The sequence below is a fragment of the Prunus avium genome, chromosome 1 (assembly GCF_965620075.1).
Source record: "Prunus avium chromosome 1, drPruAviu1.hap1.1, whole genome shotgun sequence".
Lineage (NCBI taxonomy): Eukaryota > Viridiplantae > Streptophyta > Magnoliopsida > Rosales > Rosaceae > Prunus > Prunus avium.
Genome location: NC_142284.1, coordinates 44,353,825 through 44,368,327, shown reverse-complemented (window position 1 = coordinate 44,368,327; position 14,503 = coordinate 44,353,825). Strand labels below are relative to the sequence as shown.

Sequence of the window (14,503 nt, the reverse complement as noted above, 5' to 3'; positions counted from 1 at the left end):
TATTCTCGCGGGGTTGTCAAATTTACTCACATTTGACAAGGTCTCGGGGTGCAATGCCACGTTTCAGTTCCTTTTTTCCTTTTATTAATTTTTTTTTATTTATAAAAATTAGAAAAAAAAAAAAAAAAAAAAACCCTAATAACAGGGCAACGCAACCTGTTTGATTATTCGGTCAATTATAAAACTAACTTGAATCACATCTTTGTTGGTTTGCAGACGTGAATTAAGCAGTTGAATAAGATAGTGAGCTCTCTTATACATCAGTTTGAATCTCCTCATAAGTTAAATTATCATTTGTATTCAAAAACAAAAATTAAAATGAATTTATTCAAAGTAACTCTAATAAAACCATCAATAATCTTTTTTGGGTCGTGAAGCCTCAAAAATATAAATGATCATAATAATTTAAGTCAATTGTTTATAATTATAGTGTGCTTATCATATACATACATGATCATTTGTGTAGTGTATCAGGTCGACCTAAGCCATTTTTGGAACAGACGGACAACAAATAAATCTCAACCAAAGGCACAATTGGATCAAATCACGTTCGGCCCTAGGGAAAGCCCAATGATCGGGGTCTAAATATAGTGGATAGAGCCCCTTTTAGAGCTCAAAAGGAATATTCATGGTGTTAGGTTCTATATTTGAGCTCTAAATTTTTTTATGATGAAATTTGATTTATGTCCTTACTTTTTTTTTGGTTAACTTTTTTATTGTTCATGTATATTTATATTTTGTTAAATTTTTTTTCTTAAGAACATTTCAACTAAAAAAATTTAATATTTGGACGAGATTATGAAACTACATTTTGATTTATAGATATTGTTTGCAGAAGTGTTTATAGGGGAAAAAAAAGAGAGTTTAAATTTGAGTGAAATGAAAATAATGGTAAATTAGAAGGAAAGAAAGAAAAGTGGTTGACCCAAAGAAAAAAAAAACGATTAGGAGCAGCCAGTTATTTGCAAAACAATAAACTTAAATAAAAAAAAGTCTTTATTCAGCGAGTAATGGAGCAGCCGCAAGTCTTGCGTGATTGAGGATCAGCTTTTTATGTTCACGCGTGCTTATAGGCTATAGTCCAAAAATGAGTGGGTCCTGCAGGTTTCAGTGGCTTCTTCGACCGAGTTCCTATATATATGGGTGTGATTGCAACCCTCCGGTGGGCTGAGCCATTTAGAGCCCACTATTCATCATCATTGGTGTTCCTTTACCATCTGCAGCCTTGCGGCGGATAAAGCCCTCCATTTGGCTTGCTCTTAGAACAACCAAAACGCGCGCAGAATGTTAACACACAAGGCGAAGGCGGGACATAAATACAGCCAAGCCCAAGATAGAAAACAACGCAAAAGCTTTCTGGCCACGCCCACGCCCACTGAGACGAAACACCACAAATTATAATTTCAAAAACGTTGCAGCCAAACTATAATTACATTCATGCCCCCGCTAAATCACAAAAATTAATGAATATATTGGTGGATGTTATAAAAATAAAATAATTAGAGTAAGGAATTACCACTGAAAATTGATAGTGGAATTAAATCTTTTCTTGTGGTGTTTGCACAGTTGAAATTCCTCTCAAATAGAAACTCACTCACTAATACTTAAATTTCTCTCTCCTTTTCTTTCTTCTCTCTTCTGATGGTGTGTGTGTTACAAATGAATGAGCAAGCCTATTTATAGGCGCTTCTGAAGTTTTCTCGTGAGTGTACAGTGCAAATCTTCTACCTCAATTTCAAATCATCGCTTTCATCCGTGAGTGTACAGTGAAATCTTTGCCATATTTTCAAACTTCATAATTTCAATGTGGGCTCCACTTCCATTATTTATAACACTCCCCCTTGGAGACCACATGTCCCTTCATTAGTTGCCTCATTAAAACCTTGCCTGGAAAAACCCAGTGGGAAAAAACCGAAGCGAAGGAAAAAGAGTACAACCTTACTCGGGACATTAGAGTAATGTGGAGTGCGCACATGTTGCCTCGTTAAAACCTTGCTAGGAAAAACCCAGTGGGAAAAACCCTAGTCGAAGGAAAAAGAGTACAACGCGCTTATGTCCTGTGTTAGAGGACTCTTGAATGCTCCCCCTGATTTTGCATGCTCTAACTTGATTGCTTGCAGAGTTGTCGTAATCCGATGCCATGTACTAGCTTCTGGAATGTGCACTTGGGTAAAGACTTGGTGAAGAGATCTGCCAAGTTATCGCTTGAACGGATTTGTCTGACTTTGATTTCTTGATTCTTCTGAAGCTCATGCGTGTAGAAAAACTTTGGTGATATGTGCTTGGTCCGGTCACCCTTGATGTACCCTTCTGTGATTTGAGCAATACAAGCTGCATTGTCTTCATTTAGAATGGTTGGAGTGTCCGTTGCTGAGGGCAAAGCACAGGTGCTTCGAATGTAATGAATCATTGATCTTAACCAAACGCATTCACGACTGGCTTCATGGAGGGCAAGTATTTCTGAGTGATTGGAAGATGTGGCTACCAACGTTTGCTTTGTTGAGCGCCATGAGATTGCAGTTCCTCCACATGTAAATACATACCCAGTTTGTGAGCGTCCTTGATGTGGATCAGAGAGATATCCTGCATCAGCATACCCAACAAGACTCGGGGCATTGGTCAATTCACTGGAATAGAATAAGCCAATGTCGGTCGTTCCACGAAGATATCGTAAAATATGTTTAACACCGGTCCAATGTCGACTGGTTGGAGCAGAGCTGTATCTTGCTAACAAATTTACTGAAAATGCTATGTCAGGTCTGGTACATTGTGCTAAATACATTACAGCACCTATTGCACTAAGATATGGTACTTCTGAACCAAGTACCATTTCATCATCCCCTTTTGGACGATATGGATCTTTCTTAGTGTCGAGCGACCGAACGATCATCGGAGTGCTAAGTGGATGGGCTTTATCCATGCCAAACCTCTTTAATACTTTTTCAGTATAATTTGATTGATGCACCAAAATTCCATCAGCACTGTGCTCAATCTGTAGGCTAAGACAATATTTTGTCTTTCCAAGATCTTTCATCTCAAATTCGCGTTTGAGATAATCAGCAGTCTTTTGGAGCTCTTTAGGAGTTCCAATTAGATTCATATCATCAACATAGACTGCCACTATTGCAAATCCAGACTCTGATTTTTTAATAAACACACATGGGCAGACGGGATCATTTGTGTATCCTTCCTTCAGTAAATACTTGCTGAGACGATTATACCACATTCGCCCAGATTGTTTTAACCCATATAATGATCTTCTCAATTTGATTGAGAACATGGCCCGTGGTTTATTACTGGCTGCATTGGGCAGCTTAAGTCCTTCTGGGACTTTCATGTATATGTCTGTATCCAACTCTCCATACAGATATGCGGTAATGACATCCATAAGTCTCATTTCAAGTTTTTCTGAAACCGCTAAGCTTATCAAGTAACGGAACGTAATTGCGTCCATTACTGGGGAGTATGTTTCCACATAATCAATTCCAGGCCTTTGTGAAAAACCTTGCGCAACAAGTCGTGCTTTATACCTTGCAATCTCATTGTTCTCATTGCGCTTTCTTGTAAATACCCACTTGTAACCTACAGGGTTCACATTAAGTGGGGTTGGAACAATAGGTCCAAAAACACTCCTTTTTTCCAAAGAGTCTAATTCTGCCTGGATTGCATCTTTCCATTTAGGCCAATCCTGTCTCTGTGTGCATTCATCAATGGAACAAGGCTCAACATCATCAACTTTTATGATCTCAGTAGCCACTAAGAATGCAAATATATTATCGATGATTATCTCATTTCTGTTCCACAATTCATTAGTGGATGCATAATTTATGGAGATTTCTTGGCTTTCAGGTACAGCTACCACTTCAGGAGCACGTGTCTCATCAAGGACATTTTCCTTCTCAGGAAGTACCCGTCCCTCATGGGAGGAATTTGAAACATGAATTATGGGCTCTCCATTTATTTCATTTGCATTCATTTTGGCCATCAACTTCCTCTTTCGAGGAACTGAGTCCTTTGAGCCTAGTGGTCTGCCACGCTTCAAGCGTGCAACAGATGAGCCGGTTGCTGGCGCATTGCCTTCTTTATTATGAACATCAATCCTTGCAGGTGCATTTGCAGCTGGGATATGTGATTTCATCACTTTCGTTGCATCATTAAATGCATCTGGCATCTGATTCGCAATGCTTTGGAGGTGAACGATCCTTTTCACTTCGTTTTCGCATTGAGCGGTACGAGGATCGAGATGAAGCAAAGTGGGTACATCCCATGATAATTCACGTCGTTCTTCATGAACGAGTTTGCCTTGTTCTTTAGGAACAGATTTTTCTCCCCTAGTAATGGAAAAATTGTCTCATCAAAATGACAATCCACGAATCGTGCCCTAAAGATATCACCAGTCAGGGGCTCCAAATATCTGATGATAGATGGTGAATCAAAGCCAACATAAATTCCCAATCTGCGTTGAGGGCCCATCTTAGTACGTTGCGGTGGTGTAATAGGCACATAAACCGCACAACCAAAAACTCTTAAATGTGAAACATTTGGTTGATTACCCAACACAAGCTGTATTGGAGAATATTGATTGTTGGCGACGGGCCTCAACCGCACCAGAGATGCTGCATGTAAAATGGCATATCCCCAAGCAAAAACTGGCAACTTTGTTCTCATTAGCAATGTGCGTGCTATCAATTGAAGACGCTTAATCAAAGCTTCTGCCAAGCCATTTTGAGTATGTACATGGGGAACAGGATGTTCAATGTCAATGCCTAACGACATGCAGTAATCATCAAAAGTCTGAGATGTAAATTCACCAGCATTATCGAGTCTAATGGACTTGATGGGATAATCTGGGAATTGGGCTCGTAATTTAATTATCTGAGCCAAGAGCCTAGCAAATGCCATATTCCGAGTGGACAAAAGGCAAACATGTGACCATCGGGTAGATGCATCCACCAAAACCATAAAGTACCGAAATGGTCCACATGGAGGATGAATAGGCCCACAAATGTCCCCTTGAATTCTCTGTAAAAATGATGGGGATTCAATATCAACCTTTGGTTGTGATGGTCTGATTACCAACTTCCCTTGTGAACAAGCTTGACAAAAACTGTCATTTGATACCATAATATGTTTTGTCAATAAGGGATGTCCTTCAGAGTTGGTAATGATCCTATGCATCATGGTGGATCCAGGATGACCCAACCGGTCATGCCAAAGCTTGAAAGTATTTGAGTCAATGGACTTTTGATCCATGACACTATGTGCCTCAATTGTCCGTATGGTTGTATAGTACAACCCTGATGAGAGCGCACAAAGCTTTTCCAATATACGTTTCTGGGTATCATTGGAAGTAATACAAAGATATTCCATGTTTTTCTCATTCTTTGTTTCAACATGGTAACCATTCAAACGAATATCTTTGAAACTCAACAGATTTCTTCTGGAGTTAGATGAATACAAGGCATCTTGAATGGACAGTATTGTCCCATTTGGTAACATAACTTGGGCTATGCCTGAGCCTTCAATCAGATCTGTAGGTCCTGATATGGTTGTTACCTTTGCTTTTGTAAGCATCAATTTTAAGAAATACTTTCGATCTCGAAGGATTGTATGAGTAGTTGCACTGTCTGCAAGACAAATATCTTTGCTAGAGCTCTTGTTTTGGGGGCATCCATAATTTACATCCATGCCTTCAAATAAAATAAGTTGAATCAACAATCATTCAAAACATTGCCATTTTTATTGAAGGCAGAAAGGAAAATAAACAGTGCTTCAGATAATACAAATGGTACATGAAGGAATTTAATCCAGTTCGGACCCATAAATTTCATTCCCCATTTCAGTAACAAAATCGGAAACATCTAGATGCGTCTTGTCTAAACGACGCGATATTTCCGATGAGCCTTCTATGGCTGGCGGATCTGGTGCAACATAATTTGTCTCCACTTTTCTGTTTCTAAGTGAAGTTTGATAAAGATCCGCCAAGTGCCTCGGCGTACGACATGTACGCATCCAATGTCCATTTGCACCACATCTGTAACAAGCTCTTTCATCATTTCTAGGCACATAGCTTGTTTGTGTTTTTCCCTTATTTCTGGGTGCATTTTTGCCATTCATGGGTGGATTGTTTCTTGGCCCCAAGCTGTATGAGTGAGCACCACGATCTTTTCTACTCCCTTGCCATCGGCCACGTTTGCCTCCTCGCCAACATTTGTGGATACTGCCACGAGATGAGGTGGTATTCACTTCCCGAGATGCAACATTTATTTCAGGAAGTGGTGCTGAGCCTGTTGGGCGAGATTGGTGATTTTTCAATAAAAGCTCGTTGTTCTGCTCAGCAAGCAAGAGGCAAGATACAAGTTCTGAGTACTTTGTGAAACCACTATGCCTATATTGCTGTTGCAGAAGCACATTTGAGGCATGAAATGTACTCAGAGTTTTTTCGAGCATATCTTCCTCAGATATATTTTCACCACATAATTTCATAAGGGAGGTGATCCTGTGCATAGCTGAGTTGTATTCGGACACTGTCTTGAAGTCTTGAAATCTCAAGTGTGTCCATTCATATCTAGCTTTTGGGAGAGTCACCGTCTTCTGATGATTGTATCTTTCCATAGGACCAATGGTTCATCAATCACCACATATTCGCTCTTCAGCGCTTCATGAATGTGGCGGCGAAGGAAAATCATGGCCTTCGCATTTTCCTCAGGTGATGCATCACTTCCATCTTCAATGGCTTTGCCAAGGCCATTAGCACGCAGATGGATCTTGGCATCCAGGACCCATGATAGGTAATTGTCCCCAGAAAGCTCTAGGGCAGCGAATTCCAATTTAGCCAGATTTGCCATCTTCAAAAGAAGAATGAGATGCATTAGAATTCGCAATAATCTTCATGCTTAATATATTTTTGAACTTCATGTCAAAAATATTTTACTCAAAATTTCAGATTCGGGATCTGGGACATTAAGCCATTTATTAATAGGAACTCCAGGCCCTATAATTGTTTGAGGAACTCCAGGCCCTTATTTTAGTTGGTTATAAAAATAAAGTGCTATAAATTTGCTGGTATGGACGATAAACCCGCACCATACTTTGAATGAAAGTAAATGTGCAGTAAAGTAAATTCATAAAGTAAATTGCTTGCTGTATGGACGTTAATCCCGCACCATACTTTAAATAAAAGTAAATGTACGGTAAAGTAAACGTGCGATAAAGTAAATGCATAAAATAAATTGCTTGCTGTATGGACGTTAATCCCGCACCATACTTTAAATAAAAGTAAATGTGCTGATATGGGCACTAATCCTGCTCCATACTTTTAAGAAATAAAAGGCAGTTGTGTGGACGATAAACCCGCTCCACACTTTAAATAAATACTGTCATATGGGTAATAAACCTACACCATACAGTAAATAAAATAAGTGTGGGAATAAAACCACCACTAAAAATATAGGAAGTACATATTATATTTTGTGGGCAATATAACTGCACCACTATATAGTAGATGGGTTTTAAGATCACACCATAATTTTATTATGATAATTTGTGTTACAACGTGATGGGTAATGAAAATTACACCACCATAAAACAACAGAATGGGGTATAAAACCGTGCCATTCCAAATTATATTACAAAGAAATAAATTAAGCAAACATGGATGAAACAACACAAAAATTGTGAGAACACAAAAAAAAAAGTTTGCATGTCATCGTAGTAGTAGAGTGAGAGGAGACATATGACGGAGAGGAGAAAGAGGAATAACCACATAGTGTTGAGCTGAGAAAATTTAACAGTGGAGAGACTATCGTGCTGATAACGTGTTATAAAAATAAAATAATTAGAGTAAGGAATTACCACTGAAAATTGATAGTGGAATTAAATCTTTTCTTGTGGTGTTTGCACAGTTGAAATTCCTCTCAAATAGAAACTCACTCACTAATACTTAAATTTCTCTCTCCTTTTCTTTCTTCTCTCTTCTGATGGTGTGTGTGTTACAAATGAATGAGCAAGCCTATTTATAGGCGCTTCTGAAGTTTTCTCGTGAGTGTACAGTGCAAATCTTCTGCCTCAATTTCAAATCATCGCTTTCATCCGTGAGTGTACAGTGAAATCTTTGCCATATTTTCAAACTTCATAATTTCAATGTGGGCTCCACTTCCATTATTTATAATGGTGGAGTATTAAAGATATCCTGTGAGCTTCAGTAACTAAGGTAACCTCTTTGTAAGGTGGGGATAAAGAGCACGAAAAGATAAATGAAACCGGAAAGAACCCAGAAAAGAAAAAATGAAATTTGAGTACCATGGCCTTTGGATAAATGTACAAAAAATTCAACCTGATCCTATTTGCACTTGCAGATCAAACTCTAACTAATCTACAAACATGGCAAAAGCAGGCAGGCTGTGAAGGAATGCGATCTGTCAGTACACAGCTTGTTAAATACAGCAGCTGCAGATATGAAACAATGCCTCAGTCAACGCCCGGGAAACTCCTGTGATGGAAGGATTGATGTATCACCGTCTTCTCTTCTGGCATCATATAAAAACTATGCAACTTCGTCACGATCCAATCCCGGGAAAATAATTAGGTAACTGTGACCTCCAACAAATTCCTTGTAGCTCCCAAAATTGGTGTATATGCCCTCTCCACACCCGGACAGGGACAGAAAAAAAATGAAAGAATAGCAACACAAAAGGGGGGTCAGCAGTAAAGTTTCCTCGCAAAATCAAGGGTATGGGGAACACCCATCACAACGTTTTCATTCAAAATCACGTAGCTGACGATGCTCTTGAATCCTCTGTCTTGTTTGAGCGGCACATGCAATCTGGGCATGGGAAGGTATATATCGAGTCATTTGGTCTCTTCAGCTCAAAGCCCTTTGAATCACCATGGGACCTCATACCCAGCAGTTGACGCTTGAAAGTCTTCCATCTGGGAATAAACAACAAAACCAAGAGATGTTACTGCTATGGTAGTTTGGTAGTGCTCAAGAAATTTGCATCACAATGGGTAGTTTGGTGTCCCAGACATTTTTGTTCATATTAACTCAAATACACGACAATACATAATATGGTATTTTCTTCTGTTCTTCTTCTCTAGCCAAAACCATAAAAGGCGTTGCTCATTTCCTGCCTATTCCAGCCACACACCCATAAAAGAAAGGACTGTAATTTAGTTCTGACACAAATATCATCAAATGTAACCTCCTTCCAGCCATTTCAATACATGTAAAAATGCATTTTTCAATGAGACTAAACTAGCCATAAAGATCATGTATACCTACCCAATTTTGGGATTATCAAAGAGTAACGCTAACTTCCGCTTGTCGGGCCTGATAGTCTTGGAGTGTCCACCATACAAGTATCTTCTGTGTCCCATGAGAAAATGGGGAAAGTTTCCTCCTTGAGTTGTCACAAATACCTCACTGTGAAGACAAACAGTGTAATCTGTCGCAGCCATCCTGGAAGAAAAATTCTAGCAATAGTAACTCAAGTCAGAGCAATGGTATTATACCAAACCTCAAAGATTGAAGAAAAAAAACAGAACTAAGACTATTAAGACCTTGAAAGGAGCAAGCTCCTCATCTGATGCTAACATCTCTTTTGTCTGCAAATTAGGAAACATTTCCAGTAATGGGGCCATTGTCTTCTCAGCATTGTATATCTTTCCCGATGCCAAATAGATAAATGTGTTCTTATCAAATCCCATTCCCCTAAGCATCAAGCCAACCTGATTAGATGACACAGAAAAAGAAATAATCAAATATTCATATTCTAGAATTTTAAAGAAATTTAAAGAAATTTAAAAACTCATAAAGTCTTTCTTAAAGTGAAAGAAACAATTGAAGATAAGGATAGAAACAATGGTCACAGTTAGAATAGTGTTGCAAAACAGCAATTTAGAGGACCCCAGCTGGCAGATGGCACAATGGGACAGTGGCATAGGCTGCCTTGCAATGCAAGTGCCTCATATGCTGGGTTCAAACACAGAAATGACACAACAGGCAAAGGACTAGGGAGGGGAGGGTTAACCCTCCGTTCTGAGGCCATAAGTTTACCTATTCAACTAATATATATATATATATAATTATATATTATGAATCCTTGGGAATAAATATTTTCAAACAGAAAAATAATTTGTGCTAGACCAGTTGTCTTTTGAAGGTATGATCATTTGTTTTATCAGGAAATGAAATGACAAACAGATGAAGATGCTGGCTACCTGATGAAACTTCTAGCAATATGGAGTTTATACTGCTAAACTTTAATTCATGCAAAACCTAAAATAGCTTAACTGGAATTCGTGCAAAACTTACAGCTCTTTCATTGTTTGTGAATGAATAGTCACTACGTAATTAAATACTCGGGAAGGAACTACACAAAAGCAAAAGATATACCTCTAAAGGAGTGAGAGGACATTTTCCATTAATCCTGATTGCTCCAGGACGTATAACCCTACCAGGTTTGCTAAATTTCCCTCTCCAACCTCTTTCCCTTGCTGCTTTCATGTCTTCATTTTCTTGCTCTCCACCATCAAAAACACAACAAGAGAACGCAACCATGTCCTACACTTGGGAGATCAGTAAATTCCACTTGTCAAAGGAAGATGATATTTTCTTCATGGAGGTTAAATAGAAGTTAATTATACTACACCAACAGCTGATCAAGACAAACCTCCTCAAACCGAAGATGCACCGAAATATATTTGCCACCATAATTTGCACTGCGTTCTTTCATTCTTGCAACCAAAGTTTCTCCCAAAGTTAATATAGGACTTGAAAACCTTAAAGCTTCATAATTTGCCAAGCATCTTAGCCGTTGAACAGCGGGAGGAGAATCAAATGACAATCGATTTGCAAAAGGAGAAATCCTTATAACCCTGTTTTGTCCATAAATATAACCAACATTAAGCATCATTTTGTACAAGAATTGCATGAATCATGCCACACCCATTTTCACAAAATTGATGCAACAATAAGTATCTCCAGAATCTGCACTGGATACAACAATAACAAAGTTCAATTCTTGCGAAAGCTGTATAACAGTCCATATTAGTTCAGTTCCATATACCATAATTTTTTTAAGTATTTAACACTATTTTTAGCAATGCTTATTCAAATTTTATTACCGAATAAAACAGAACATATAGTTACTGGATCTCATTTTAAATAGTTATAAAACAATATAAAGAATTAATCAATAATCGATGAACAGTAATGAGGTCACATTGACAAGTTTAATCAAACTCATCTACCAAGCAGAATTTGGATTGGATAGAAAACAGCCAAGAAGTATCAATCCCAAATTCATCAGATTCAGGTGGGTCGGTAGGTTGAGGTCAAAATTTACAACCTCTACTTGCACACAAGTAGTGTCGATACCTAAGGCAACTCTTTAACAGATTAAATGACTAGGATGAGCAACACAACAGATTTTACAGACCCTATATTTTTTCCTCCATATTCTCCCTCCCCCCTCTCCCCCCTTTTTTTGACTAATACACCATTTGTGCAATAGAAACTATTAAACCATACCTCATATAGAAGCAAAGTTTCACTGTTTAGCACAACATGTACCACGACAACATAATGAAAGCAACTTTAAATAAATAAATAAAAGGACCAACTGAAGTTAAATTTTCTCACTCACTTTTCTTCAAGTAACCTTGGGAGAACTGCATCCTTATAATACAGAATGGGAGACCATGCTTTTATTCTGAAGTTGTATACGTTGCTCAAATTGTGGTCAAATCGTTCCATTAAATATTCAGGAACCTTGTTAACTACGCGTACATCATTTTCCAACATACTGATGAAATAATCTTCATCATAGATGTCTCTGAATTTACTGAAAAGAAAAGAAGAAGAAAATCAGAGTCCAGTTTATGTGAGAATGAAATCGTGAATATAATATTCGTATCAGTTCAACAGAAAACTCCTGATAAAGCTACGAGGTTTTAAGCAAGGTACAACCATACAAACAGAATATATGTGAGGCAGCGTTCATGCCAACCCAAAAGAAAATAAAATGCTGTATTAGCACCTTATGTCACTTTATTCCTTCTATCTTATAATGTATCTTTACACTTTTATCCATTTGTCTGCTTTCTTCTTTTTGAGTTTAAGGGTTGACTGAGTCAAGTCAAATCTTCAGATAAGTCAAGATGCATAGACGACACTGCCAAAATTCACATACTGTTTTCTATGTACCTCAGATTTGTTTGCTATTATGTACCTCATATTTTAGTTGCAAATTTCAATACCCTGGGAGGGTTCATAGATATGGATATTCATTGTTAGGCACCCTGATCCTACAAACACAACATCAAAATGATAAGTGTTGACAAACCTTGGATCTCTCCAGATGCTATGATAATGAAAATTGGGAATTACAAGTGTTGCATTAAGATATCCTGCAACAGCAACTGCATTGCATATCTAGAAAGAATCAACAACAACCATGTATCAAGGAGTCAAGAAAGTTGTTACAAATAATAATATTCAGAACAGAAGCACAAACACAAACAAGAAAAGAAATACGCAACCAAACGAGGAATTAAACTCACTGAAGTCCTCTGCTGATTTAAACCACCATTTGCCTCAATGTATATATAACCATTTGACTCTGCTAAACCTACGAAAAAGCAACCAAATGATCAAGTTCGGAACTCATATGAAGATGGAAACCAACATATAAATGTGCCTATCTAAAAAGTAAATGAAATGATATTATGTTACAGTATGGAAATATCAAAAGGGAAGGGGGAGTATGAATTAAGAAAGCAGTTTCCAGCGTAGGAAAAAAAAGGTATACCAGCAGCCATTATCATATAAAACTGCAAGAACTAGTTGAGGTAACTCGTACCTCCAGAGGACTTGTTTACACACGGTCTCCACTCAGCACCTTTATAGGAATGTTTCCATACAGTTGAGATCTGCATAGAATTTGATAGATTGTCAGCAAGTTGGATAGGATGCATAGGAGGGGCAGATAATTCTAAGCCATAACTACATCGAGAAATTCCAAGATCTCTAAGAGTAGCCTAACTAGGGAGAGAAACAACGGAAGATTCAAAAAGAAAAATAAGAAACAATTTTTTCAAATCCCACTTGTATGCAATGCTTACCATGTAATAGCTCAGTATCCCACAGTTTTTTTTAAAAAAAAATCTTTTTAACTGTCATTTTATCTCAATGATGAATTACTTATTTGTTGTATAAATAGCAATAAGTCAAATTTCGGCACAAAGAAAGAAAATGAGTATGTCCAAGTAATAATGATAGGATTGATTAAAAGACAATAGGTTGATTATCTGAAAATTAGAAGATTGATTGTTCACATTCATAGTCGTTTACGCAAAGATTTCAAATCTCCAGGTTAAAGCATAAGCAGGAGGATGGCCGATATAGTACTAATTACTAAACAAGGTAGGAACGCCAAGCAATCCTATGTAGTCTAAATCAGAATAACTTTGCCATGATTGATTTTCGTCCTGAAATTATGTCAAATGAAAAACAAAACGAAAAACAAAACAAAAAACAAAAAAACAGATTGATTGAAATTCAGAAATCATGTAATGCTGGAAAACAATTATTGGAAAAGATCTCAAACAGTAAATCGGGCAACAAAAGGGAAGTAATGACGGGACGAAACGCACCGCATCGGCGGAGGAGTTATCGGCATCCATTTCCGGTCGGAGCTTGGCGTAGAGTTGGGGACTGCGGTAAACGGAGCCGGGAGCAGGACGATGTGAAATGACGGGAACGACCTCGAAGGAAACGGAGCCCATGTAGAGGAGCATGCCGGAGATGTAGAGGAGAGGGGCGAAGAGAAAGAACCCCTGGCGGCGGATGAGAACGGAGAGAAGGTGCCAGACGATGCGCTGGATTAGGGTCCGACCCGGCTGGTTGAACCGGCCACCTGCTTTGGACCGGCTGTGTCTGAACCGGGGCGAGCGGAGCGGCGAAGGCGGCGGCGATGGGCTGTTGTGTCCGCTACTCGGTAGCCGATTGTATGGGTGCATTGGGATTTGTGCTGCGCTCTCTCTCTCTCTCCCTCTCTCTATGTACTACGTCATGTGGCCTTCTCTCTCTGTCTTTTTTTTCTTTTCTTTTCTTTTCTCTGTGTGTGTTTGTGTTTCTTGTGAATTGGGTCTCTTCTGAGAAAATGTTGGGGGAGAGAAAAGGTGGACAAAGAAAAGAAGAGAGAGAGAGAGAAGAGAAGAAGTGTTTGTATTGAATTGAAATTGATTCGAACAAGAATGAGTTGGGCGTGCACGTGCTTCTCTTCTCAGGGATGACAAGGGCTTCCTTTTTTTTTCTTTTTTTTTTGGCTTTGAAATGGGGATGACTTGTTTGCAAAAATAATGCCTAGAAGACCAAAGCCAATTGATTTTTTTTTTTTTTTTTTTCGAAACTATGTCAAGTGTTGTCAAATATATTTAGCATAAATAAATGCAATGAGAAGATTATGCTAATCAATGTTGAATGCGTTGACATGATGGT

General features: G+C 38.3%; 1 protein-coding gene and 1 pseudogene across 1 annotated transcript; both read right to left on the bottom strand.

The window, feature by feature from the left end:
- Positions 1-5,784: 5,784 nt before the first annotated feature.
- On the bottom strand, positions 5,785-6,848 carry LOC148297890 (uncharacterized; annotated as a pseudogene).
- Positions 6,849-8,268: 1,420 nt separating this feature from the next.
- Positions 8,269-14,306, bottom strand: LOC110764581 (protein ESMERALDA 1). Its single transcript, XM_021967582.2, has 10 exons — positions 13,657-14,306; positions 12,864-12,933; positions 12,565-12,632; positions 12,348-12,436; positions 11,649-11,846; positions 10,674-10,878; positions 10,397-10,564; positions 9,562-9,729; positions 9,284-9,474; positions 8,269-8,931 (listed from the first exon to the last, which is right to left on the bottom strand). Exons 1-10 carry the CDS (start codon positions 14,020-14,022, stop codon positions 8,769-8,771), a joined length of 1,686 nt encoding a protein of 561 aa, XP_021823274.1. The 5' UTR covers positions 14,023-14,306; the 3' UTR covers positions 8,269-8,768.
- Between the last annotated feature and the right edge of the window lie 197 nt (positions 14,307-14,503).

Excerpts from the sequence above, each read along its gene's own strand:
- LOC110764581 (XM_021967582.2), bottom strand. The coding sequence starts at position 14,022 with ATGCACCCATACAATCGGCTACCGAGTAGCGGACACAACAGCCCATCG. Across the intron at positions 12,934-13,656 it reads ATAACTCCTCCGCCGATGCG|ATCTCAACTGTATGGAAACA; the intron begins GTGCGTTTCGTC and ends AATTCTATGCAG. Across the intron at positions 9,730-10,396 it reads GTCCTCTCACTCCTTTAGAG|GTTGGCTTGATGCTTAGGGG; the intron begins GTATATCTTTTG and ends TCATCTAATCAG.